A 25,684-nucleotide genomic window follows, 5' to 3' on the forward strand; every position below is an offset into this window, starting at 1 on the left:
CAGCCACTTCCATCAAACCAGACTGATGCATTCATTTCATGAAAACAAGCTCAAATTTCCCACTTGCTTTATGTTTTTTTCACTCTCTTTTTTTATGTTTTAATTTTAAAAAATGTTAAAAAATAAGTTTTGTTACTTATATACATTAAGTATAAATTTCTCCTGACTGACTGTGGTCCAGGCAAGTCAAATGGTTGGACGCCCACGCTGTAGACTGTCAAGTCATGTCAGTCATTGCTGACATGGCTATAACTTAAAATCAATGCATATAGAAACCATGAGGGACAGTTAAAAAAAAAAGAGAGAGACAGAGACAGCTTCTTCTCAGTGATATCCAGAAAAAGCATGAGATGCAATGGGCACAAATTAAGACACAGAATATCCCATTGAAACATAAGCACTAGAATAGGTTGCCCAGAAAGGCTGTGGATCCTTGAATATATTCAAAACGTCGTAAGTCATGATCAGGGAAAAAAGACCAGGTGATTTCCAGACACATCTTCCAGTTCTGGCTGCAAGAAACACAGCCTTGGACTGCTACCAACCATCTGTGCCATGGGGAGTCCATCTGGAACCCAATCATAAGAGCTAGAACCTCCTGAGTTCAGTCAGACTGGACCTATGAAGATCATCAGATCCAAATGCCCAATCATTTCTGAGCTACCAAAAGTTAAAGCATATTACTGAGGACATTATCCATATGCTCCCAAACCCTAATAGGCACAGGGCGTCAACCACCTCATTCAGAACCTGTTCCATTCTTTGACCACCCTCACAGTACAGGGCTTTTTGCTCATATCCAGTCTGACCCTGCCCTGGTGCAGCTTTGTGCCATTCCCACATGTCCTGTCATCAGTGACCAGGGAGCAAAGCTGGGGCAGCACCTCCCTCTGCTGCCCCTCCTCAAGGAGCTGCCAGGAGCAGTGAAGTCACCTCTGAGCCTCCATCCCTCCAAACTAGACAACTCAAGTGCCCTCAGCCTCTCCTCGTAGGACATGCCTTCCACGTGCTTGCTTTTGCTCTGTGACACCTGTGTCCTCTCCTGAGCTCACAGAGACATCTTTATTTCCAAGCTCTCCTCCCCAGACACTGCATTGCTTCTCCAGCTCTCACTTCTTTCATTGTTGCCATGGCAGGGACCTCCCAGCCATCATTCTTCCTTCCAACCAACCACAGCAGAGAGCAGGAACCAGAGGTTGCCAAACCTCCTTACCTCCCTGTGCCATTCAAGCCAGCCCTAGTGAGCCAACAGGCACAAATACCTACTTTTCTTTGCAAGAACCAAGTGCTATCAGCCAGTGTGAGCAAGGACACAAGGACAAGGATCACAACCTGCTCCCTCCTGCTGCAGCAGAACACACAGCCAGCTGTCCTTCAGAGCGAAGAGCTGCGGGCCGCAGTACCTGCTGGCACGAGCAGTGCCCTTATTAGGGCAGCCGTAGGAAGTCGTACACTCTTCCAACAGCACTGTGAGGGTAAATTTTTCTCCCAGCATAGTACTAAACCGGAAGCTGCAGGGATGGGGCACCCTACGCCAGCATAAGTGCTGATGAGAAGATCATGCTCATGACCCCATCCTGCACATGTTCTTACCTCCCTAGTACCAGCCTGTGTCTGTGTGCAGGATAAAGAATGGAAGACACGGGGTTGCCGTGGTGCCTTCAGTTGGGTCGGCTACACTGAGCACAGTGTGACACACTCAGACCTCTGTGGGAAGGAAGAAGAGTTTCCAAGAGGGAGATGATATAAAACAAAGTCATCGTGTGACTTTCCACTGAGCAAGGTTTGTCTCACTGCATGATCCACTCTGCCTCCAATGATTTCTAAATTCTTGGTTAGATGTGTAAATGTTTGGCAATGTGCGAGACCACAAACATTCACGTATCTCAGTAAATGATCTTGTAGGTGGCAAACCTGACAAACAGACGGACTCCCACACTCCTAAACTATAGTACAAAAATTCTTAAGTGCTTCAGAGGCAGAGAGAAGTCCCCGGCCTCACTCCTGTAATGCCGAGAGGGGAAATTCTGCCTCCGCTTTCCTGTACAATGAGCAACAGCAACTCCATGGAAACACCACAGAATTTTTTATTCATTTGGACTGGCAAAACAGAAGGGTGATTGCAGATCTACAGGCAAACATCCTGCTTCCAGAGCACTGCTCTGCAGGCACCCGGCGGTCCGGCTCTGCTCAGCGCCATCCATCCTGCCTTCCCCATGTTCCAGAGTGGAAAGCCTGGGGCACACGCAGCCCAGCAGGGAACGCATCCCAGCAGAAACCTGGCAGGCAGGTGACTGAGAAGCATGGCACTGTTGAGTGCTTCACAGCACCACCATGCCCACGGCCTGACCGAGTGATGCCAGGGCACAGACAGGAGGGCTGATGGGCTCATGGCAGATTCTGGCAGTGCTAAGGGATGCTGCAGATTTCACTTTCACAAATGCAAAGACTGTGAAGGCAGACATGAATTTTACACCTGGACGGTGTCTTCCTTGTACAGAAAAGAAAGTAACAAGCCAGGTGGGGAGCAAGCAGTACTGCAGGAATGGAACTGCTGCCCGAACTGCAGGGCTGTGAGGACAACTAGAGGTACAACACCTCCTGGTATCCTGGCGGTGAGGTCACAGCCTCTGGGACCCTAAGGTGCTCTGGGCAAGACCACGCACACTGGCAGGGTGCCCTGCCAGCTGGGAGCTGCTACACCAGAAGGGAGACATATCTGGGTTACCTCCTCCAGAGCACCAACCCAGGAGATGCTTAGTGAAAGCAGGAGGAGAGGAGCAGGAGGCATTCGCCCAACACTCGGCCGACACGCATGGCCGCCAGGAGCTGCATCGCCTCCTCCGCCGACTGCTGCCGTTGAGTAACAGCGAAAAAACAGAAGCGTCTGGAGCAGCCCGCGTTCCGTAGCAGAGCTCAGCAGCACCGACCGCCCTGGGGCGCTGCCCGCTCTGGGCACGGGGCGCCCGGCGCAGCGTCCCGCCGACAGTGGGAGCGACTCCGGAGCCCCGCGGGACGGGACAGCTGCGGAGCTCTCCGTGCCCCGGCCCGGCCTCCGCTCTCACCCGCGCAGCCCCACCGCCCCTCGGCCCCGGTCCTACCTCCAGGAGCTGCACGTAGCTGGCCGGGAACCAGCCGCGCAGCCCGTCCTCCTTCTGCCCTTCCCACCAGCCGCCGTCCGGCACCTGAAGCACCGTGATCAGCTCCCCCGCGGCGAAGCGGAGCCCTTGGCGGTGCCGCTCCCCGGAGAAGGGGTACAGCGTCTGGCAGCGCGATCCCGACATGCTGCCGGCAGCGGCGCTGCCCCCGCTCAGCGCCCGGCCGGGGCGCCGCCGCCCGCCCGCGGAGCGAGGGCTGCCAGAGGGCCGCACCCCGCCCCGTCCCGCTCCGCCCGCTGCGGGGGCGCGGCGCACGCGGAGGGAGCGCGGAGGGAGGAGGGAAAGGGGCGGGGCGGGCGCGGAGCCCCCAGGAGAGCGGCGGAGAGCGGGAGGGAGGGCGCGGGACCGCGGGTGTGCGGCCGTCAGGAGCGGCGCGTGTCCGCGGTGACGCCGAGTGCGCGCTTTTGAGAGAAGCTGTGACACGTCCGTGAGGCACCGCTTGTCTGAGAGGTGTGTGTGACGTCACACACGTGACGTCATCCGTGCGCTTGTGAGGTGCGTCTGTGTGGGACAGCCGTTCTGCCTGACCGCCAGACACACCCGAGGCTGTGTGACGTACAGCTGTGAGTGACATACGGCTGTGTGATGTGCAGGTGTGTGTGTGGTGTACAGGAGTGAGAGATGTACTGGTCAGCATGAAGTGAGGGACATGAGTATGTGACACACAGCTCAGTGTTACGGGTATCTGTCTCCCATCTTTGAATAAATAAAGGCACACCCTTGCTCAGTCACCACCTTGACTCCATTCCCAGTCTTAATTCATAGGGACTGGAATTAATATAACAAACCACAAGCCCCTTCAGCTTGCAACAGTGACACACAGATGTGGGTGACACATCCCAAGTGTGAGTCTGTGGCACTCACTGAGCACCCCGCTGTGGGAATCAAATGCTGTTTCTGCATTAGAATTGGATAATATTTTTTTTATTTCATGATGTCCGCTGTCCTAGTTCTTTCTGGGAGTCTTTCTGCTTAACTTGGGGAAGACCTCTGGTAGTTTACATCGAACTTCCCAGGAATGCACGCTCTGTATATAGGTGTATATATGTATATTTTGTCACACACATTGCAAGAAGATCCTGCACGAGATCAAACCAGAGAACAAGTCATGGCGTGCCTGAGGAAGCGCCTGAAGAGACATCTGAAGGCCTGGCACCATCCTCCCCCTCCCCAGTGCTCTTTATTTATAAGATTGTGAACCTGGAGTACTCAGCCAACGGGGAAACAGGGCAGGGGAATGGGTAAAGGGAAAAACAGGTATAAAGACTGTCATCTTGTGCCCATAGGTGCTCCTGCTTGCGGGACGCCTGCCATTGCAATCACGAATAAGATCTACTTTAATCAGAGATACCGTCCTGACAAAAATTATTTGGATGTTTCCAGCACTGCTTGTTCCACATGGACTCAGTGTGTGCGAGTCACACATGTGAGACACCTCAGTGTGTGCACAGGGCATACCACGTGGTGACACCTTCATTTGTGTGACACTCCTGTCACACCACCATGAGTCTGACTTTGGTTGTGAGTGCCCATTCTGCACGCACAGCCGCACCCTGTGGCCCCTGTGTGCTGGGTGTCCCACCCAGCCGTGTCCCACCGGCAGCTCAAGGTGCCGGTGCTGGTGGGGCTCTGCATTTGCAGGCTCGTGGGTCGGGTTCTGTTCCAGTGGACATAGGTGTGCTTCTGTCAATCACCTGGGGGTGTGCAGAATTTATGGCATTTTTTCTATGGGCTATGTCCTTTTTATCAACCCTATCTGGCTGTTGTGTCCTGTATGGTCTGCCCTGTTCCTATGATTCAGATTCCTTTCTCTTCCATCCTTTTTCAAGGAGTAGCCTCGTATTTATTCTTTCAGTTGGTTCATGCTTTGCAATCAGTGCAAAAGAATGAGGAGCACATTCAGAACAGACTGCCTCCTGTGCCCGTCACAGACCATCACATGCATGCCTCCTCATTTGGGGCTGCACAGGCTTTAATTCATGTGGCAATTTTTCCTTCTGTCTTTTCCTCAGAGTTTTAAGAAATGGTGGTACCTTATCGGTGAGGTGAGCAATCAGGTAGCATTTCAGAAGGTGACCTTCAACAGAGGTGTCCCTCAATTAGCAGGGATAAGCAGCCATCAGAGCAGAGCTCTTATTCTTTCAGCTACTTTGGGACTACCATCCACAATTCTATTTTGGATTGTCTGAATTTGTGGTAAATTGCTTAAAATCATCTTTGAAAAGCATTTTCTCTCATAACTATTGAACTATGATCCATTATGTGTTCTTAGCACACCAGCTGTGCCTTGTCTAGCAAAAAGCAATTGACTTGGTATCATGGCATATATCCATGTACGTCTATCAGCAGAATTCTCTAACAATGCCATTCTTCCTCTTTTGTTAGTTTCTGATACCTTTTCCTCTGCTATTTTTTGCTCTTCCAGCTTGTTCTTCTTTCTCTTTTTCTAGGGACATATGTTCCATCAGTAAACTTTATCAGTGAGAAAGCCTTCAGTAGGTTTTTAGTCCTGGGTTTGTCCATTTCCTGAAACAGTTCAGCTTTTCAGGACTTTATATGTAGTAGCAGACAAGACCCAGTTTTTTTTCTGAATCTATCAATACAACTTCACTTTGGCTATGTACAAACATACAACCTGTAAACAGAAGGGCTCTGTTCACTGCAGAGGATCCCTTTCAGTCAATAGAAGTGTATCGCTCCGAACAGGTCCCACAAGCAATCATTTCAATTTGAAGATCATTACACAGCCATTTTCTCTTTAGATATGTCTGGTCCTTCACCTGAATGTGAAGGATGCCTTTACTTCTTGCAGAGAGAGCAGCTTTTATCGAAGACTTAGATCTATGTTTGCTTTTGCATTGTGTGTTGTCTTTATTGGGGATATTCTTGTGATCCTTTTAGGAAAAAGAAGTTATGGGTATAGAAGGCATTTTCATATAACATATCAGAGCCAGAGTCAGTGAATGTAAGATAAAGAAGCCATTTCCAAAGGTATGCAGCAGCAAGAACGGTGATCAGCTTTTAGATTCAGTCTTGTTTTCTATCATCTGTTCCAGCTCTGTTAAAATACCATGTCAGGATGCAGTGTTCTCCAGCCGGTGCTCCGCAGGTCTGACTGAGCAATCTGAACAATACCTCTGGCTGTGACATACCTACAGATTTTATTTCCTGAGCCGTCACAGCTATTATACTCTGTCATCTGATCTGGGGCAGTTTCCCAATTAGCAGTGAAAAGACAGTTCTAGAATGAGTGTCACATGAGCACATTCTGTATTAGGATGGGATGAGTCTCACCTCAAGAGGGCCTTTTTCTCTCTGTCTGCCACCAAAAGCTGTAGCGTAAAGACCTCAAGTTTAGATTTCTAACTTTCTATCATATTGAAATGCTACTGGTGAGTGGGAAGAAGACAACTTCATACAATACTGCAGAAAGCCTCAATTATAGTCACCCCGAGATAAACTAATTCCTATTTGGCTTGATATTACAGATTGCACCTGGAGCTTAAAATGATGTCACTAAAACAAGTCCTGCACAGATAGGCAGATTCCCTCAAAAAGGACCTAACAACATCATGTCGCTAACTGTAAGAATATTTGCACCTGACAACTATAGAAATGGTCAATATTTTGTTTCTTTAAAACAGCATCTGACAATCTCTCCAGCCCATGGAAAAGAGCTTAATTGCTCCTGCTGTCTTTGCTGAAAAGATCCTGCAGAGCTCAAAATAACAGAGCTGGAATGGGAGAGCTTTTCAGTCATGACGGGCTAGGATCACGTGAATAGCTGATTGGCTTTACCTGTTTGCAAGACACAGCAGCACCAGATCTCCTGAGGCCAAGAATCAGCACAGGAAGAGTCTAAAAAGAAGCCACACATAGCATTGGATATTTAAATGACCTTTGTAATCTAATTATCTAGAAGAAATTACTTCTGCTTCTTTGTTGTTGTAGAGGAAACATTCTGAGCCTGTGTAGAAAATATACACTTCTTAACATGTTTAAACGCTATAGTTTTTTGTGAGGAAGGACCATTTTCAGTACTTTGAACAGCCAAGACATAAGAACAGATACATGAGCTCAGAACAAAATGTAGTCTAGTCAGCAATGTTTCCGAAAGCAACTTAAAGAATACGTGGGGTGGAGTGACATAGCAGGATAATGTACAGCAGTGCTTCCCCTGAAAATTCTCCCATCATCCACCAAACTGCAGCGTAGGAACCTCCTAAGCCAGATATTCTGCAGCACCACAGTTGAAAACTCGGGCGTCCAGGAATTCAAACATTCCTGGGAGAGGAGTCAGACTCATGACTCATATTCATACGACCAAATACATGTTTCGAACACAGTTTAAAATTAAAAATAAAGAAAGAAAGATACAGAGTGGCTTTACCTTTGACTCTGCATTTAGCCCTGTTTCAGATGGCTTTGTTGATCTTGGAACTCCTTGTGTACATAGTTAATTCCACACATAGGATTGGAGTTCACAGCATGCCTTACCATGGCTGCTGCAGAACATAGTGATGTTCCAGGGCAGGTTTAGTCATCTGTGTCTTAACAATGCCCAGAGCTGTACCTACTATTTTAGAGTCAGGCATAAACAGCTTCTGTCTGTGAAGGGACAGTGATATGCAATCAACAGAGTTTGTGGTGATTCACCTAAGACTAAACTGGGTTTGCCTGCCACAATAATTCACCTGGAGAGCTGACTGCTTCCATTCACCTCCTGTTTTGAAAACAAGTTGAGAACAACAAACTGTTCTGATAACATCAGCTTCAATACAGTCATCATATTCCCTGTGGAGAGGAGGGACAAGTCCCACCCTGTTACAAGGCAGGGACATACGTGGTCATATGAATGTGACTCACAACTGACTCTCCGACTTAGGTGTCAGCAACACCCTGTCGTCACAAAACCTCTTGCTTGAAATGTTGATGCCATGCCTTTTCTCCAGCAGTTCAGCGTTCTGCTCTCTACCTGAGGCTCTGGAATATCTAAGTCACAAAAATGTGCTCTCATCAGCTGGCTACAGACTTCCAGGAGAGAGCTTCTACCAGTCTGTCTTGCTGCTATTCCTCTTGGTGCAAGAAGCATATGCTTTGGATAAGGGCTAGGACATTTCACAGTGCTGAGAATACTTACAGGGATCTGACTCTAGGCCACTTCAACAACTGTTGAGCACTTATTTTCATTAGAGCAGATACTATAACCTTCTTCTCTCTTCTTCCAGATGAACTCTATAACCAGAATTTTATGCAAATCTTTATTGAAAATTTAAGTATTTCATGTAAAAGAGAAAAGCCCTTGAAAGGAAGAAAGAGATTACCTATAATTCATGTTGTTTAAGGATCAGTAACAGCCACGCTATGGCCATTTGGATTTCAGTTTCTAGCATTTATACAAGAACATGAGGCAGATAGTTATGGGTTAGACCATGGGTCTGTCTGATTTGTTATCCTGTTCCCAATAATATCTAATAACAGAAGAATAGGAAAAGGGACCCATGCAGAAAGCTATTTCTGCAGAATGTTCTCTCAGATTCCTGAAAATTATAGTTCATATCTTCCCCGTTGAGAAAAGGTATCTTCTATTTATAATAGCTCATTTTCATTATCTAGGTATTAATTGCCAGAGACCATGAAAATTTTTGGTACCCATACGATTCTGTAGACAGGTTTTCCAGGTTTGGAACCTGTCCCTTGCCTGTTTCATCTATGACAGTGTTGGCCCACAATTACAGGCATAACCCACCCACACTGTTCATACATTATAACTTCATACTGTTATAACTGCACTGATGTCCAAACCTGAAGCACTAAACTGAAAGTTACCTACATGTGGAGAATCATGCACATCCGTGATTCACCTGCTTTAAGCATCTTAAGGAACCTCTCTGAGATCACATGAAGGAGCATTGGAAAAAGCAGAAAAACATCCCAAGATATCTCTGATGAAAGCAGATAAACCATCCTTCAAATATCCTTCTCTCTGGTTTAGTATAATTCTTAGCAATGTGTTCTGGACTTGCCAGATCATCTACAACAGCCTGGTGGGCCCCAGAGCATCTGAGCTTTTCTTTTGATCCCACGGAGAGTCAGGCTTCTAGCCAGCTAAAAAGAGCAATCCAGCCAGGCAGTCCTCCAGCCCAAATCCTCCTGGATGTGCAAGCCTGAATGTTGATGTTTCACTGACACTAAATTTCCCTTTTCACTGTGCATTGCTCATGACTTGAATCCCACCAGGGATTTCCTATGTCTTGAAAGAGTAGAGATTCTGCCTGAACATGCTGAGCAGGACTGACTGTCTGCTTTCTGTGGATAAAGTTGTTGATCTCTAAATATGTGTGTGCCTGTATCTGCAGGACATAGATGTCTTAGTGTTTTCCTCTCAATGGTGACTCTGTTCTGCAACCATCTGTATATAAAGCTGCTATTCTCTCATGAACAATGACTCATAGAGGAAAGTCTCTAAGAATTAGGCAAAAAACTCTGTTCATCCTGAGTAGAACTGAACAAGAAAATTCAATCCCATAAACTCCTGAAAACTCAGCATTAGTTTTCCCTTGACGGCTTTAATCTTTAAAATATGCTGTTGCTGACACATTTACAAACAACAGATTGGCAGTAAACTGTGCTCATCAGCACTGCAAATCCACTGCTTGCCCTCCTTAATAAACCTTCTAACAAAGACCTGCACTGCTTATTGTAACCAACATTTTCTTTGCTCTGTTTTCCAGTGCAGATCCACCTAGCAACTCTTTCACCTCACAAATCTTTCTTAACCCTCACAGATTGCTCTCTCCAGCCCTTTCTCTTATATTTCCAGACTACTCTACATGTCTGCAAACTGCAGTGGGTGAGCAAGAAAAAGCTAGGATCACTGTTCTTTGCAATCAACAAGCTATACTTAGACCTGGAGCTGCCCAAAAGATTGTGAATTTGGACATTGGGACTATCTGAAGGAGTGATTCATACTGGTATCAAAGAATAAGGCCAAGCGCAAGGCCCTGCACCCGAGTCAGGGCAATCCCAAACATGGATAAGGACTCGTCAACAAGTGGATGGAGAGCAGCCCTGCAGGGAAGGATTTCGTGGTACTGGTGGATGAAAAAGTCAACATGAGCCAGCAAAGTGCGCTTGAAGCCCAGAAAGCCAACCATATCCTGTGCTGCATCAAAAGAAGAGAGTGACCAGCAGGTCAAGGGAGGAGATTCTCCTCATCTACTCCACTCTCGTGAGATCCCACCTGCAATCCTGCTGTCAGCTGTGGGGTTTCTCAGCATAGGAAGGACATGGACCTGTTGGTGTGGGTACAGTGGAGGTCACAAGAATGCTCAGAGGGATAGAGCACCTCTCCTATGGAGATAGTCTGAGAGAGTTGGGGTTGTTCAGCCTGGAGAAAAGAAAGCTCAGGGGAAACCTTATAGTGGCCTTCCAGCATTTAAAGGCAGCCTACAAGAAAGATGGAGAAGGGCTCTATATCAGAGAGTGTTGTGATGGGAGACGAGAAAAGGCTTCAAACTAAAAACACTCAGGGATTATAAAGACAGGACAAGAAACAACCTTAAACTAAAAGAGGGAAGATGTAGATTACATATAAGGAAGAAATACCTCACCAAGAATGTAATGAGGCACTGGCACAGACTACCCAGAGATTCTGTGGATGCCCCATTCCTGGACATGTTCAAAGCCAGGTTAGACGGGGCTTTGGGCAACCTGGTCCAGAGGAAAGTTGGTCCCTTCCAATCATAACATTCTATGATTCTAATAACCATGGCCTTCATTTCCCATACCTAGGAAGTTTGGGGACTTTGAAAATAGGTGAAAGAAATAAATATTTAGAAAATTTTCTCAGACAGTCTTCTGTGTGTGGGAGAGAAGAAAGAAGAGTTTCTGAAAATCAAATGAGCTTCTCTGGCAAGTGAGTAAATTTCTGCTTTGTGGCACACTGTCAAACTGGATACATAGACCACATCCAGGATACTTGCACACAACATTAAAATGTTTAGTTAGATTAAATTTTTAATTACAAGTTTTAATCTTAGATTTTAAAAGTTCTTTAAGATCTTAGGTGATAAGTAAGGGTTAGAGATGCTAACATGGGAAAGGAAACATTCTCCTTTGCATATGAGTGAACCTTGGTGGCAAGAGTTGGGCCAGATGTTAAAATCAAGACATAACATCATCTTCACTGAATTGCAGAATGGTTCAGACTGGAAGGGACTTCTGGAGGTCATCTACTCCAAAAGCAGGGCTGCCCAGATCTGCTTGACCAGATGTCCAGGATGATGTCCAGATGGCTTTTGAATATCTTCAAAGATGGACATTACAAATCTATACTGTAAGAATATCACAGGGAAAAAAGGGCAACTCTTTTACCCAGACTCATCTTGGACACTTACAGACTGCACAGGGTGATTTCATGGCTCACTCTGATGGTGTCTGAGAGACCATCTCTGTTGTTCTTTCCCAATCATGACCCTTCCTGTTAGCTGCATTGTTCTGACTTTCCTAGTCTTCCTAGTCTTTTCATTCAATCAATCAGTCTTCAAACAGCAGAAAGCTACTGCTGGGTTAGCAAGTTCAGTGAATCAGTGAAAAACATATTTTAGAAGAGATATGGGAGGTCTTCAACCCAGTTTCCTACTCCTAGCAGAGCTAATTTCAAAACCCAGGGCCTTGCCCATGCAAATCCTTGAAATTCCTGGGGACAGAGATTCCATAACCTCTCTGGGCAGTACATCCCAGGGCAGCATCACTCTTATGGTAAATAATGTGTTCCTTTTGTAAAAAAAAAAATTGGTTTAGAACATGAGACCATCACCAATTGGCCTTTCATTGTGCACTTGCAGGAAAAGCTTAGATGTATATAATTTGCATTCTTCTTCGCAGAAGTATTAGTTTTGAGTCAGATAGTCCCTAAGCCTCCTCTCGTCCAGGCCAAAGAAATTTAATTCCTTTTTTATCTCCTGATGTGGCATCTGTTCCAGCTGACTGATAATACTGAGTGCTTTTGCTGGATTCCTTCCAGTATGTCGACATCTCTCATAATGGGAGGACACAAAACTGAACACAGTGTTGCAGATGCAGCCTCATCAGCGTCAAGTTCGGGGGAATAATCACATCCCTCCACCACCTGCATGCTTATTGAGTACTTATTACTTCAATGCAATCCAATGACTGGTTAGCTTTATCACTGCAGGAGTGCACTGCTAACACATATCCAGCTGGTTTTTCATGAGGATCCCAAAGTCTTTTCAGCAGAGCTGCACTCTAGCCAGTCAACACTCAGCGTGCACTGATGCAGGAGCTGTTCTATCCCAGGTAGAAAATATAACAGGATTATTTCTTAGGACTAGAACAATCATATGAGGTCAGTTAGACCAAACTTATGAGGTAAAAAGGCCAAACACTCAGTCTCCTTCTCCTTTGTCTGATAATACATGTAGGGAGCAATGGTGGCACATGGGAGTACTGTTTCATGCCTGGAAAATCCCTGTTTTCTGCAAAATATTTTTAGAGCTGCATAAGGTCTGATGTCTGTCACATATGTAAGCAAATAGGCTGTAACTCTCACAATTTACCCTTTTTTATCACAGAAGTCCTTGCAGGCTTGAGAGAATCCTGGAAGTCATTGGAATGAACACCACTGCCATCAGTTCCCCCAGGACCTCAGAGGAGGAGCAGGCACCATGCCTAGGAGGGGTAAGTTTTGTGTGCTCACGGTGTGTTTTTAATCCTCCTTATGACTTCACAGATAGACAAAGTAGTAAGATTTACCCCTAGTACACCTTGAGATATGACAAAGCTCCAGCTGCCTTACTGAGGTTTTCTGTTACTTTTCTAAAATAAAGAGTATTTCCTTACTTTCTAAGTATGTCTCACACTACTACCTGTGAACCATCACTAGCTGTGATGGTACTTAAACTGAAAGAACAATAGTAGGCTTCCTGCTTTTAAATAAATAAATAAAATTTGCTCTTGAAAGGAAGCCAGGGAATGAAGCTCTTTGATTACTGATACTAATGTATGATCGAAACACCAAAGAGGCTGATTACTGAAATACAGCCACAGAGAGACAGCTGATCACACAAAATGATCCTTCTTACCGCTGGCCAGCACACTAAGAAAAAGCCGGTGCTGTCTCATGGGTAATGCACGTGTCTGCTCATCCTGTCACCTCTTTCTCTCTGCTATACTGGGACAAGCAAAGAACACGGGGGGCTTTACAGATCTCATGGCAACACTGCACGTTTAGAAGATTCTGGGATTGGAAAGACATTTTCAGTTTTACAAACATGCCTGTAGCTCTCATCATGATAAAGAGAAATAGCATCTAAGAACACTCCTGCAGAACAAAACTCCAGTGCAGATGCACTCTCCTCTTTGCATTCTTCTTCTTTTATATACAAATGACAATATGAGAACACGTTTGTTCTTAAGAAAAGAGCAAACTCTGCTAATCTTCTGATTTGTCTGCCAATACTGTGCTTGCCACAGCAACTTGTTGGCTGGGATAGATGTGGCCCTGATGTCCACATCTAACTGTACAATGGAACCGCATCATGTCGTGTGTGAGTGTGGGCAGGACTGCCATTATAGAGGGGGCTCGACTCAATGATGATTCAAGTCATAGACTGCTGTATTTGTGATGAGACTATCCATATACATCCTTAACAACAGAAAAAATATTGTGCTGAAGAACATCCAAGCCAGAGACAATGACTGCAGGTAGCCACAGAGCAGAGGAACAGTGAGATAGTTTTTATCAGCTTGACAGACAGTAATCACAGATCATCATCTGATGGGGCATTAGGAGACAAAACACCAGAGAGCTGAAACTGGCACAACAGGCCAGTGTGCAAGCGGGCCCATGAGTAGTCAGGAGGCAGATGGGTGACAGCCAACAGTGATGACAGGGTACAAAACACAGGAGGATGGCAGAGGCCCAAACTGAACACAATGGTACAAGAACAATTGCCACAGATGAACTGGCAAAAGGAAAAAGGAATGGCATAGAAGGAACACAAGGGGAAAAGCAGGGTGCTAATTACTGAATTCAAATGAGGAGAGGTGGTAACCTTGTTGGGTGTGGTGGTGGCACTTGTCACTGACAACAAAAATGAAAGACAACACTCACTGATCAAGGACATTGAGTGGCACTCAGATGAACCACCCTGCTGAACACCACAAAATCAAGCTCCCATTGAACATGGAGGAATTTTATAAAGAAAAATCTGAAGCTCCAACCAGCACATTGTCTCCTGGACGTCTTCATTGTTTGTTTGGTTTTTTTTCCAGAAACAATTCTCTGATTCCAAGAAGTGATCCCGTTAGGTTGATATTAATAAAATGACAAGCAGCTCAATTAAGACCTGCGCTGGGCAAGGCAGCATGGCCCTTCTCTTTTGAAGTGAGGCACCTACCTGGCACAGAGGGCACCAGATCCCGGGGTACCAGAGTGGTGCTGGGCAATGAGAGCACAACTCTGCTGTGTTAGAGAAGCCCAAAGCAGGTGCAGGGAAACCAAGGCCATGGCAGCAGCCATAGGCTCTCTGGGCTGGCCAAGGTCTCATGACAAACTCTGGTCATCCAGACTGTGCCCAGAGCACAGTGCAGGATGCCCTGCAGGTGCTGGGCTGCACCTAAGGATGCAGCCCATCATCTCTGAGAGTGAAATGAGGATGGAGGAGCAATGACACTAAGTAGTCCTGCGAAGGAAGGAGAAGGAAAGTCCTACTGCATGCCCGCCTCCCCCTGCTTCTGCCCTGGGCTGCTCACAGCTGCCCTCCATGCTTCATGCACATGGCAGTTCCACCCCTCTGTATCCCCATGCTGCGTGTAGCCGCTCTCCTTTTCTCTTCCACAAAGCACAAGCCTGTATCCCACAGAGTCTGTACACCACACAAATGCAGCAGATAGCCGTGTACAGGCACTGCATGGAGCAGATGCTTTCCTACGGGACTGTTTGGGGAACTTGCTAAGGCAGACAAGAGAATGCTAGTTGCATTGCTACAACCTTACAGAGAGATTTTTGCTTTATTTTTTCCTGTTTAACTGTTAATTTCTCTAAAGTATCAAAGTGGAAACAGTGGATGTGTCCCATTACCCCATGAATCCTTTTCCCTGCGTGGGATGTGACCCATACTTTCGTAACTGTTGCCTGTCTGCTCCATCTATTCACAAACAATGTCAACCTCCTTACAAAGTGATAGTCCTTACCATCATGCAGGTTTATTTTTATTTCTGACAGCTTCTACTTAGGGTTGACTAAGAATGAAGCAATCAAAGCCAGGTTACATGCACACCAAGAGATCTGAAGCAGGTAATGAATGTCTGTTGCATGAATAGAAGTGTACAGTGTCACAGAGCTTGCTGCAGTGCTTCTCAGGGACCTCATTCTTCTGATTTCTAAATATAAAAAAAAAGAAGGAAGATAATGTACAAGTTACTGGTGTAAAAGAATTACTTGTGGGGCTGTTTCAGGTCTGTGGATGTGTCTGATGGCACATGTTATGCATATTACTGGCAAAAAAGTATTCTGATGAGAGCCCTGGATTCTTACAGTAGATTATAACTGGTATGTATCTTGGGAGGCACCAACAGGATTTTCAAAAACCACTGGTTCTGAATAAATGCCAACTCTGGCCTTCCTTCATGACAAGTTGGAAGAATACAGCTGTGGCTGCCAGGTGTTTGAGCACCTGGCATCTTTGTGGTCCCCGATGCACAGGAAGGGTCCTTCTCTGTAGCACTCCAACTCACCTGTCTTCCAATGTCACGACTCTTGGCTCGCAGTTTGTTAACCTGACATTCAGCAATATCAGCTCGTTCTTCAGCCTCTTCCAGCTCGTGCTGGGTCTTGCGGCATCGGGAGAGATTAGTGCTTGCCTGTTCCTCCTGCAAGTCATAGTTCCATCAGTGGCATGCACACAACCTGGCACTGGCCTGTTCCAATTAACACTATGTACCTATTCCATTCCAATGGCACCTACTGCAATTAACCTCACAGCTCCATCCATGCATTACCAGCACTCAGTACATTTCCATCTAGTAAGACGAACAACTTGAGCACTGGGAAAACTGGCTGTTGTGGCTCCAAAAGTGTGAAAATGCCAGGATAACTACAACTGTGTCCACTCTGTTGTGTGTCAGAATTCTTTAAAAATAAGCACTGTCCAAAGGCAATGACCACCACTGCTTTATCAAACTGAGTATTCAATTATTTTAACAAATGTGGTAGCCTAGACTTTTTAGAAATCTCCACCCAGGGCTCAAAAGGACTTAAAGAATCCTGTACTCACAGCTTCCTCAGCTTGTTTCTTGTATGCTTTCACTTTTAACTGCAGCTTGTCCACCAGGTTCTGGAGCCGGAGAATATTTTTCTTATCCTCTTCAGACTGTGGGAAGTGAAAATTAATACCAAGGTGATACATGTAGAATACAAGAAAGATAAAGAAGAACACAGAGGATTTGTAATACCTGGTAAGTGAGCTCCTTCAGCCTTCGTTCATACTTGCGAGCACCTTTCAGTGACTCTGTTCCTCGCTTCTGCTCAATGTCAAGCTCATTTTCTAACTCATGAATCTGAAACACAATACCATGATAAAGACAGGAAGCTGCCAGGAATGGCTGCTGATCTTGCTGCAGGACCCAGGGTTCTGTGGACTAAGGCCTGCAGAGAAAGTGGCAGTGCTGAGCAGCTTCCTGCAGCTGCTTATTGGGCTTAGACTAGCTAACATCTGCTTACCACACTACATGAGTAATGATATAGTGTGTGAGTGCACAGTTATTTATACAAGGAACTTAGCTTTGTATTCCTGGGGCTGCCTTAACCAAAATTAGGCTTAAATCTGTCAGGGAAAAAGAAACTGAAACAGGGGAGGGAGGGTTTTGTTCACATAGAAATGGAAATGTTTCATTTGTAATTTTCAAATTCAGCTTGACTTTGTAAATACCTGCAACTACCTATTTGATGAGGGCTCCCACAGCTCTATTCCTGTCCTGCAGTGTATGTAAGTCAAATCTGGATGCCAATTATTTTCCTTTTCTGTGTATATTTCATTTCAAAACCAAGAACACCTAACTCCCCATCAGCTGTGCTGTATCTTGGAAGATAACTAGTTCTAGACTGATTCAGTGGGTCAGGCAAATGTTCCAGCTAGCCCACTGCTTTGTCTCTGAGTATCTAGAGTAGCTGCTATTTTGGGACAGCAGGGAAAACTGGCTGCTGTCTACCCTCCTTGCACTTGCCCAGCTTCTAGACATTAGATTAAAGGCTTCAGGTGGCATATCTGTACCTGTTCCCCTGAGCTTATAAACCTGCTGATTTCTAATCCTCTTTGAACCTTCCACCAGCTGCCTCTGCAGTATCCTATGGCAGCAGGTTCCAGTATTTCACTGCCCAGTCTGTAAATTACGTTATTTGTTTTAAACTGACTAAGTAAGGGTCACATGGTCTACATCACATGTCCTTACTTCTAATATTTGTCTAATCATAGACTGTATTTTGATTCCTAACCATCTCAAATTCATCTTGTTTACTGTTTTCATGATTCTGTAAACTTCGATCACATTCTTCTCAGCCATCTCCTCTCCAAACTGAAGAGTCCTAGCCTTATGTGTTTCTCATCAAAATTTCTCACTTCTCTAACTATGGGTCCTTCTCTAAGTTACAGGTCTTTCTTGAGATGCAGACACCAGAACTGCACAATGTACACACAGTGGCAAGTGATACTCTCCACTGTGGTCTCAGTGCATTTCTTAATAAAGCCCATCTCTTTTTTTTTTTTTTTTTAATTTAGCTTTCTGCTCTTTCTGCACAGTGAGAATACAGTTTCTAAGACCCATCATGTACTAAGACCTCTCCTTGCTGAGCTGTAGCTGCCCGTTCCAAGTTCATCCCCATGTAAATATGTTTTAAATTGTTTTTCTCTAGATGTATGCCTATACTGGTGTTCATCTGCCACCATTTTGCCCATTTCATTCCGGTTTTATGAGGTTATTCTCAAGATCCTTACTTGCAGTGTGATACTTCACTAAGTGTAACCTTCATCAAATCTGATGGAGATCCCTGTTGTAGCCTTTCAAAGAGATTCTAGCAGCCAAGCTCCAGCTAAAGACATTGACCTTAGTCTACCCCCGTCTCCACCATACCCTGGCCTCTAGTTTCTGGAGTTGCTTCTTTCCACCCTTCAATGCCAGCTGCTCAGCTTCATCCAGACGGTGCTGCAGATCCTTCACTATTTGTTCCAGATTCTTCTTCATTCTCTCCAAGTGAGCACTGGTGTCCTGCTCCTTTTTCAGCTCTTCTGCCATCATGGCTGCCTGGTTGTAATGCAAAGTTATGTTATGAATACATCTCCACATCACTGGCAGTTCTGTGCCCTCTTTGGGAGAAATGCTCACAGTGGCGAATGACTCTCCACACTCTCAGTCAGCTGCCTATGATTGTGTTAAGGGTCTGCCATATAAAGAATCACAATTTTTTTTATATCTGTATTTCAAAAGCTAGTCTGTCTTGGAAATCGGGCAGAGTTTGATAACAAGAATAAAAATAAGGCAGCCAAATGATAAAGGAGTCAAAGTTTTTAAATGAAAGTGGAAGTTAGTGGCATCTTGAAGTATTACCAACAAGCACTCTGCTGGTTGTGAATATATCACTGTTTGGTACCTAAATCTGCCTGACATCCAGACTCCTAAGCAGCTTTTATCAATTGAATGACTCCAAGGTTCTCCTGAACATCAATGAAAAGCTTGTGTCTGTTGGACTCTTCAGACTACGGGGTGGATAGCTGTCACCACTGTTTCACAAAAAGGGTATGGAGGTCAAAGGAGAACCCAGAGAACTCATATTGTGGAGGAACCACAATTACACACATTGCTTCAGGTGTGCCATGACATGATACAAGAGAGTAAGCATTTTCTGTTTTATTTTCATATACCTTTTCTGGATAGTTCTAAGACTTGGTTCTTTTGATGCCACAAACAGTTTCCTTGTTTAAATTAAACATTTCTATTATCTCTTTTTATTTTTTAAATATTTCTTATATAGAGAAGCATGTATGATTTTAGTCTCAATTCCTGTTTTTCTGCAGTATCTAGATAGGACTTGGTCCAAAATACTCTTTTCCTGTTCCAATTTTGCCACCATCTGGCTTTTGCTGTCTATTACATCTATCCAGGAAGCAAAAGTGAATGTGAATATTGGGAAGAGAAGACAGGATGCCTTTGCAGTATACACTGCTAGCAGAACATGAGTAGATTAACTTAACTGAAAGGTTCTTCCACAGCAAGCAGTAAAGCAGAGGCTGTGCAAAAGGTGCCGTGGGAGGGCTTGTGTATCACTGATATTTTCTGTTCCTAAGTTGAAGAATCAATTCTCTCTCACCTCACTGCTGCCTTTCTAAGATGTAAATGTCACTGCAGTAGTATAAAATAGAGTGAGACAAGCAAAAGTACTTACATCTGTGATTGCTTTCTTTGCCTTTTCCTCTGCATTTCTGGCTTCCTGAATACTATCTTCAACTTCATTCTGTAGATGAGTAATGTCCACTTCTAGTTTCTTCTTGGTGTTCAGGAGGCTTGTGTTCTGTTGGGACAGTCCAAGGACAGGTTGTTCCCATCCCATTTCATACCAGTCCAACATGCATATTATAAAACAAATACCTGAGAATGGAGAATCTGCACTCGCTCACTGGCATCTGTCAGCTCCTGCTCGGAAACTTTCCGGGCTCGCTCTGTCTGCTCGAGGGCAGCTTGCATCTGCTCAAGTTCTGTCATCATCAGATTATTCCTGCGCTCTACCACAGCAAGCTGCTCCTTCAGGTCATCATTCTCTCTCAAAGCATCATCTAGATGGAGCTGGGAATCCTTTGAAGTTGAAGGCAGGGTAAGACTCAGAGGAAAGCAGAATGAGTGTCAAAGACCTTGTTGGACAGATGCCCTTGCGGTCCCTACCTTGAGTTGCCCTTGCATGCCTTTGAGATGCTTTTGTGTCTCTGCTACCTGACAGTTGGCACGGCTCAGCTGTATCTCCATGTCATTCAGATCTCCCTCCATCTTCTTTTTCAGCCTCAAAGCATCATTTTTGCTTCTAATCTCAGCATCCAACATGGTTTGCATAGACTCTAATACCCGCTGATGATTCTTCTTCAGCTGTTGAATTTCCTCATCTTTCTCTGCACTCCTTCTGTCAACATCTGACTTCACTTGGTTCAGTTCCAGCTGAAAACGCAAGATTTTTCCTTCTTCATGTTCTAAAGAGCCCTGGTAGTGTTGAAATAATATTATTTGTCTCTGAAATGTTCATTGCTGAGAAATGCCCATGTAGAATTTCAACACTTCACAGTTAGTAACACAGATGCATTTGTCTTACTGTACAACTTTAGAAAAGGACTAGCTCTGAAAAAGCAGACTGCTCTTCTTATATACAGGAGTATTATACCTTAGCTGCATAGTAATCAGTAATTTGGTAACAAGACTGCTTAGAAAAATGCCTCCAACACCACAAGGTCTGGACTGAGAGTTATAACTGAGAGTTATGTTCACAGTGTGGAGATAACAAAACACGTGAAAACACTAAATTAACAGGAAAGCCAAGTGTTATGCTCAGTAGAAGTTTGCCTTCACTTGCATCTTCATGCTGAATTCTGTTTATGGACGCAACTGTATGGGCATTGTCCCCTTCCATATAGCCTTTTTCCTGTGATGCTAATAACATCTAGACTAAGTTGTTTAGGAGTTATGGCTTGAGGCTTGGACAGATGCACTCTTTGCTGGGTAAGGAGCTGGATGGAGGGCTGGGCTCAGAGAGTGGTGGTGAATGGAGTTAAATCCAGCTGGTGATCAGTCACGAGTGGTGTTCCCCAGGGGTTGGTAGTGGAGCCTGTCCTTTTTAATATCTTTATTGATGACCTGGACAAGTGGACTGAGTGCACCTTCAGTAAGTTTGCAGATGACACCAAGCTGAGGGGAGGTGTTGATCTGCCTTGGGGTAGGAAAGCCCTACCAGAGGGATCTGGACAGTGTGGATTGCTGGCTTGAGGCCAATAGGATGAAGTTCAACAAGACTGAGATCCGGATCCTGCACTTTGGTCACAACAACTCCATGCATTGCTACAGGTTTGGGGCAGAGTGACTGGCAAGCTGCGTAGAGGAAAAGGACCTGGAGGTGTTGGTCAACACTTGGCTGAATGTGGGCCAGCCGTGCCCAGGTGACCAAGAAGGCAAACGGCCTCCTGGCTTGTATCAGAAAAAGTGTAGGCAGCAGGAACAGGGAGGATTGTTCCCCTGCACTCCGCTCTGGTGAGGCCACATCTCGAGTGCCATGTTCAGTTTTGGGCCCCTCACTATGTGAAAGACATGGAGACCCTGGAAAGTGTCCAGAGAAAAGCAGTGAAGCTGATGAGGGGTCTGGAGCACAAGTCTTAAAGGGAGCAGCTAAGGGAACTGGGATCGTTCAGTCTGGAGAAGAGGAGGCTCAGGGGAAACCTCATTGCTCTCTACAACTCCCTGAGAAATAGTTATGGTGAGATGAGGGTCATCCTCTTTTCTCAGGTGGCTAATGATAGGGTGAGAGGTGAGGTGATGGCCTCAAGTTGTACCAGAGGAGGTTCAAGTTAGATATCTGTGGGATAAAGATGACCGCTGTATTGCTAATGAGTGATAAAGCTCAACTATAACTTGAGCCAGACGTAAACACCCACATGGCGCCTAGCCCTTACTTGTAACCAGACTTGGTTGCATGGGAAAACCGTTGTGTTGCACCGGTATAAAGGGCTCTAAGCACCTACAATAGAAGTTTTTTGTTCTGCACCAGCGAAGGAGTGAACATTCATGAAAAAACTATGATACTAGTAAAGCATCTGGAATCGGGTCAATGGGAAGACCCATTCCCACTGATAACTCGGAGAGGAAAAATCCTTAGGATAAACTGTACTGGTTACTGTCACTGTCTTTGTGATTGTTAAATGTTTATGGTATATGAAAGTGTAAATGTAAATGGTATATGGAAATGTAATTGTTAATAGCATACAGAAATGTAAATGTTAATGTTATATGGATGTGTAAACATTAATGCTATATGGAAGTGGAATTATTAATGGTACATGGAAGTGTAATTGAGGGTATGAATAGTAGAATTGTGAAAAACAAACAATAACAACAACAACAACAAAACAGCAAAAAGGTTAAGTAAGAACTGAGAGTTAGAAATATTAAAGTTTGTGATCTGCTCTAGCCAAAGCAGATAAGAGCCAGCAGGAGAACACATCCCCTCACTGCTCTTCCCCCACGGATTGTAATCAGAACATAAACAAAGTGTTACTTGCGAATGGGGACAAAAACAAAACATTGGAAGTGAGAATAGCCTTTATCTGCAGAGATCTAAGGAAACCCGATATCCCAGTGTAAGCACTGGAAGCCTGGAGAGTGGAGGGGGTGAAACTGAAATATAATGTTAGTAATTTCTGTAATGATGAAAGTCTGGAAAGTGAAAAGGGTTTGGAAAAAACACAGGCTGAGGAAGGCAGAGTTGAGCAAGGTGTAACAGGGATGTCCTTACCTAGAAAAGAGGTGAGAGATCTGAAAAAATTAATTGGGAAACAGAGATAGCAGGGAAGTAAGGAAATTGGGAAGAACAGCTGTAACTGTTGCTGTACTAGAACAGGGCCTGAAGACCCAGCGATTCCCTCAGGGAAGAGATAAGGGAGAGCCTGGAAAGGTGCAGGGAGAGTTTCACTCCCACTGGACTGAAAGCAGCTGGGGAAGCAGGGTAAAGAGTTTTATTTTCTAATACAGGTGCCTCTTTCTCCGTGCTTCATCAAGAATTATTCAGGACCTGGAAGGACCCAGGATAAGACCATAGCTGTAAAAAACTTTCTGTATTTTGTTTTGTAGAGAAATCTAATTTAGTGGTTTGTTCTATTTTGCAAGTAGGTGGTCCACCTGGGCTCTATCATGCACTGGCCATGCAGATGTGGAGCACAAGTGGAAAAAACCCTGCAGACCCTGAGAAGAATAAAAGCAGGAGAGAATCTGCGATGGGTGAGAAAGGAAAAGTGCACTTTGAAGTAGGGGATGCCCTGCTGGCACTGCCTATCCACATCCACTGTCAGCGTGTTTCTTCTCTCTCCTTTCAGTGGTTTGCCATCTCTCAGGGGTCAATAAGTAGCAACACATTAGCTTAGAAAGGTTCCATTCCCCACTTATGGAACTGTCTAAAATAAATGCATGGGTGAGTGTGTATATATTGACTCAAAAAATCGTGACCTTCTATGTAACTCTTACGTTTAGTGTGTTATCAGTTGAGGCTTTGACTGAGTTATGATGACTATATTATTAATATAATTAGTGCTATTATTTTATAGTGTGGTAATAGATTGCTAGTAAACAAAAAAGGGAGAGTGTGGGTATGACCCCTCAGGAAAGGATAGCTAAAGCATATTATGTTCTTAATTTTCTAAATCGATGGACAGGCAATTTACAGGCATTTTGGTCAAAATGCTTTAACTCATGTCAAGGAAAGAGCTTATGTAGGTTATGGTAAAAAATCTGAATTCTAATCGGTGAGAAGGGCTCTATTCGTTGATAACGTGGGGACAAGGTTATGCTTGTGTCTTAACAGGAACAGGTCCGAGATGGGTAGCTGCACGATGGGTGAGCCAGCCATCTCAGCACCAGTTGTAACGTGATCACTGCACTTCCAGTGCAGCAGTTTGAACACTCACCATCAAGTCACACCTTGTTTGTCAAGCTGTCTCACCAAGAAGTTTAAGAACTGGAATCATTGGGAATTGGTTAACATGAACTATTGTTGGTATTCTAAAGAGCCCATCGTTTGTTCAGTGTGTTAATTTGAGTTTGCTAATTCTAGAATTGTTTCTGAACTGTGCTTCTTATTTTATTAATAGAAAAGGGGAAGATGTGGGATAAAGATGACCGTTGTATTGGTAATGACTGATAAAGCTCAACAATAATTTGAGCCAGACGTAAACACCCACAAGGTGTATAAAGCGCTCTAAGCACCTACAATAAAAGTCCTTTGTTCTTTATCAGCGAAGGAGTCCACACCTCTTTCGCCACAACTGCAAGGGAGCTTGATGCCCTCTTGCAACAGATATTAGGAAGAATTTCATCTCAGAAAGAGTGGTCAGGCATTGGTACAGGATGCCTACGGAAGTGGTGAAGTCACCAGCCCTGCAGGTGTTTTAGGAAAAGGTAGGTATAGTACCTAGCGGCATGGTTAAATGGGCAATACTGGTAGTAGGGGAGCAGATTAACTACATGATCTTAGAGGTCTTCTCCAACCCTAATGATCCTATGATTCTATGCAGCAAGGGCAAAGGTTGTTCAGAATTACTATGAAATCTTCTTCCTTGGAAATTACAGGGAACCGTTAAACAAGGCTCTGAGTAACCTAGAGCAAATTGACTAAGGAACAAAAATTGTTAGATTTTCGAAACACAAACGACCTTTCTTAGCTTTTCAGAAGAGCAAAACAAACTAGTAGTGCAAAATGAGCTCAGTTTTAGACTGAGTTTTTTGCTCCTGATAGAGCAACAAGCTGTGCCACATTGGTGCAGGAGAGGGGCAGTCCTTGTTACTTGTTCTATTTGTGATCTCACACTGGACCTTCATGGCATAAACGAGTATATCATCTCCAAATTTTCTCCATCCATGATCTCTCTGAAAACAAGCCCTCTCTTACTGAGACACTTGCCTCTGCTTCTTCTAATGCTGCTTGAAGGTCGTATTTTTCTTGCTCAGTTTGCTTCTTTGCTTTCTCCAGTCCATGATTAGCTTTTCCAGCTTCAGCAAGCTGTTCGGTAAGATCAGAAATTTCCTCTGAAACACAGAAAATGCACACTGAGTTCATCTTAAATAATGTTGTCATTGGCACCTGCAATTGCTGTTTGGCAGTGGGAATGATGGAAGAGTAGTAATATACTAGGAAGTAACAGTGAGAAGAAATAACGGGTTTTGTATCATGTGCAGTCTTTATTTCTGATTACCTGCTATTTCCAATTCAGTATGCAATTTTAAAAATGAGGGGAACCAAGTGGAGAGAGCTCAGAGAGCAATCAGTTACTTCTGGATTCTGAAATTACATCTCCAGAGACAGTCCAGTTTGATTTTATTCTAAAATACTCCCCAGGGAACACTGAGCTCCACATAAAAGAACTGAATTCCGTTTGCTTTACACATTTAGTTCACTTATTTAATGCCAATCAGTTGTGCCACAGCTGCTTAGTGCTCCAATCAGGAAATAGAAAACAACCCTCTAAGTTTTTTTCTAATGGCAGTGATTGAAGTTGTCTGAAAAAAACGAGTATATGTTTTTGTCATCGTTTCTGCAGATTCAGTTAATTTGGTTCCTATCCACGAATGGGATTATAATGGTGTGGAGCAGGGGAAATACAATGATGGCACTAGAAACCATCAAGAAGTAGAATACTGTCATGAGCTGTAGGCATGTGCTCATAGGTGACCTTGTGATCACCTGAACAGAAAAGAAAGTCACATAGCCT

The 25,684-nt window shown here is 44.6% G+C and overlaps 2 protein-coding genes across 5 annotated transcripts in view; both read right to left on the reverse strand.

Annotated features, from left to right (window-relative positions):
* The window catches only part of GAS7 (growth arrest specific 7), a 105,203-nt gene extending 101,829 nt beyond the window's left edge, over positions 1–3,374 (reverse strand). For 3 of the 4 annotated variants that reach the window (XM_090122047.1, XM_031603780.2, XM_031603779.2), the window contains exon 1: positions 3,102–3,369. Coding sequence is in view for 2 of the 4 variants with exons in the window: in XM_031603780.2 (XP_031459640.1) it covers positions 3,102–3,284 (183 nt within the window). In the remaining 2 variants the exon portion in view is untranslated. Of the gene's footprint in view, positions 1–3,101 lie in introns of all 4 variants that reach the window. The other variant, XR_004168396.2, reaches the window with a different exon arrangement.
* A 12,162-nt stretch (positions 3,375–15,536) lies between these two features.
* Positions 15,537–25,684, reverse strand: part of LOC116235574 (myosin heavy chain, skeletal muscle, adult-like) — a 39,610-nt gene continuing 29,462 nt past the window's right edge. The window contains exons 31-39 of the mRNA XM_090121905.1: positions 24,877–25,001; positions 20,115–20,423; positions 19,824–20,027; positions 19,621–19,746; positions 18,312–18,482; positions 16,638–16,742; positions 16,460–16,555; positions 15,921–16,055; positions 15,537–15,566 (exon numbers count right to left, since the gene is read on the reverse strand). Coding sequence (XP_089978031.1) covers positions 15,552–15,566; positions 15,921–16,055; positions 16,460–16,555; positions 16,638–16,742; positions 18,312–18,482; positions 19,621–19,746; positions 19,824–20,027; positions 20,115–20,423; positions 24,877–25,001 — 1,286 coding nt within the window. The 3' untranslated portion in view covers positions 15,537–15,551. The remainder of the gene's footprint in view (positions 15,567–15,920; positions 16,056–16,459; positions 16,556–16,637; positions 16,743–18,311; positions 18,483–19,620; positions 19,747–19,823; positions 20,028–20,114; positions 20,424–24,876; positions 25,002–25,684) is intronic.

Source organism: Phasianus colchicus, chromosome 20 (genome assembly GCF_987193195.1).
Source record: "Phasianus colchicus chromosome 20, bPhaCol1.hap1.1, whole genome shotgun sequence".
NCBI classification, from domain to species: domain Eukaryota; kingdom Metazoa; phylum Chordata; class Aves; order Galliformes; family Phasianidae; genus Phasianus; species Phasianus colchicus.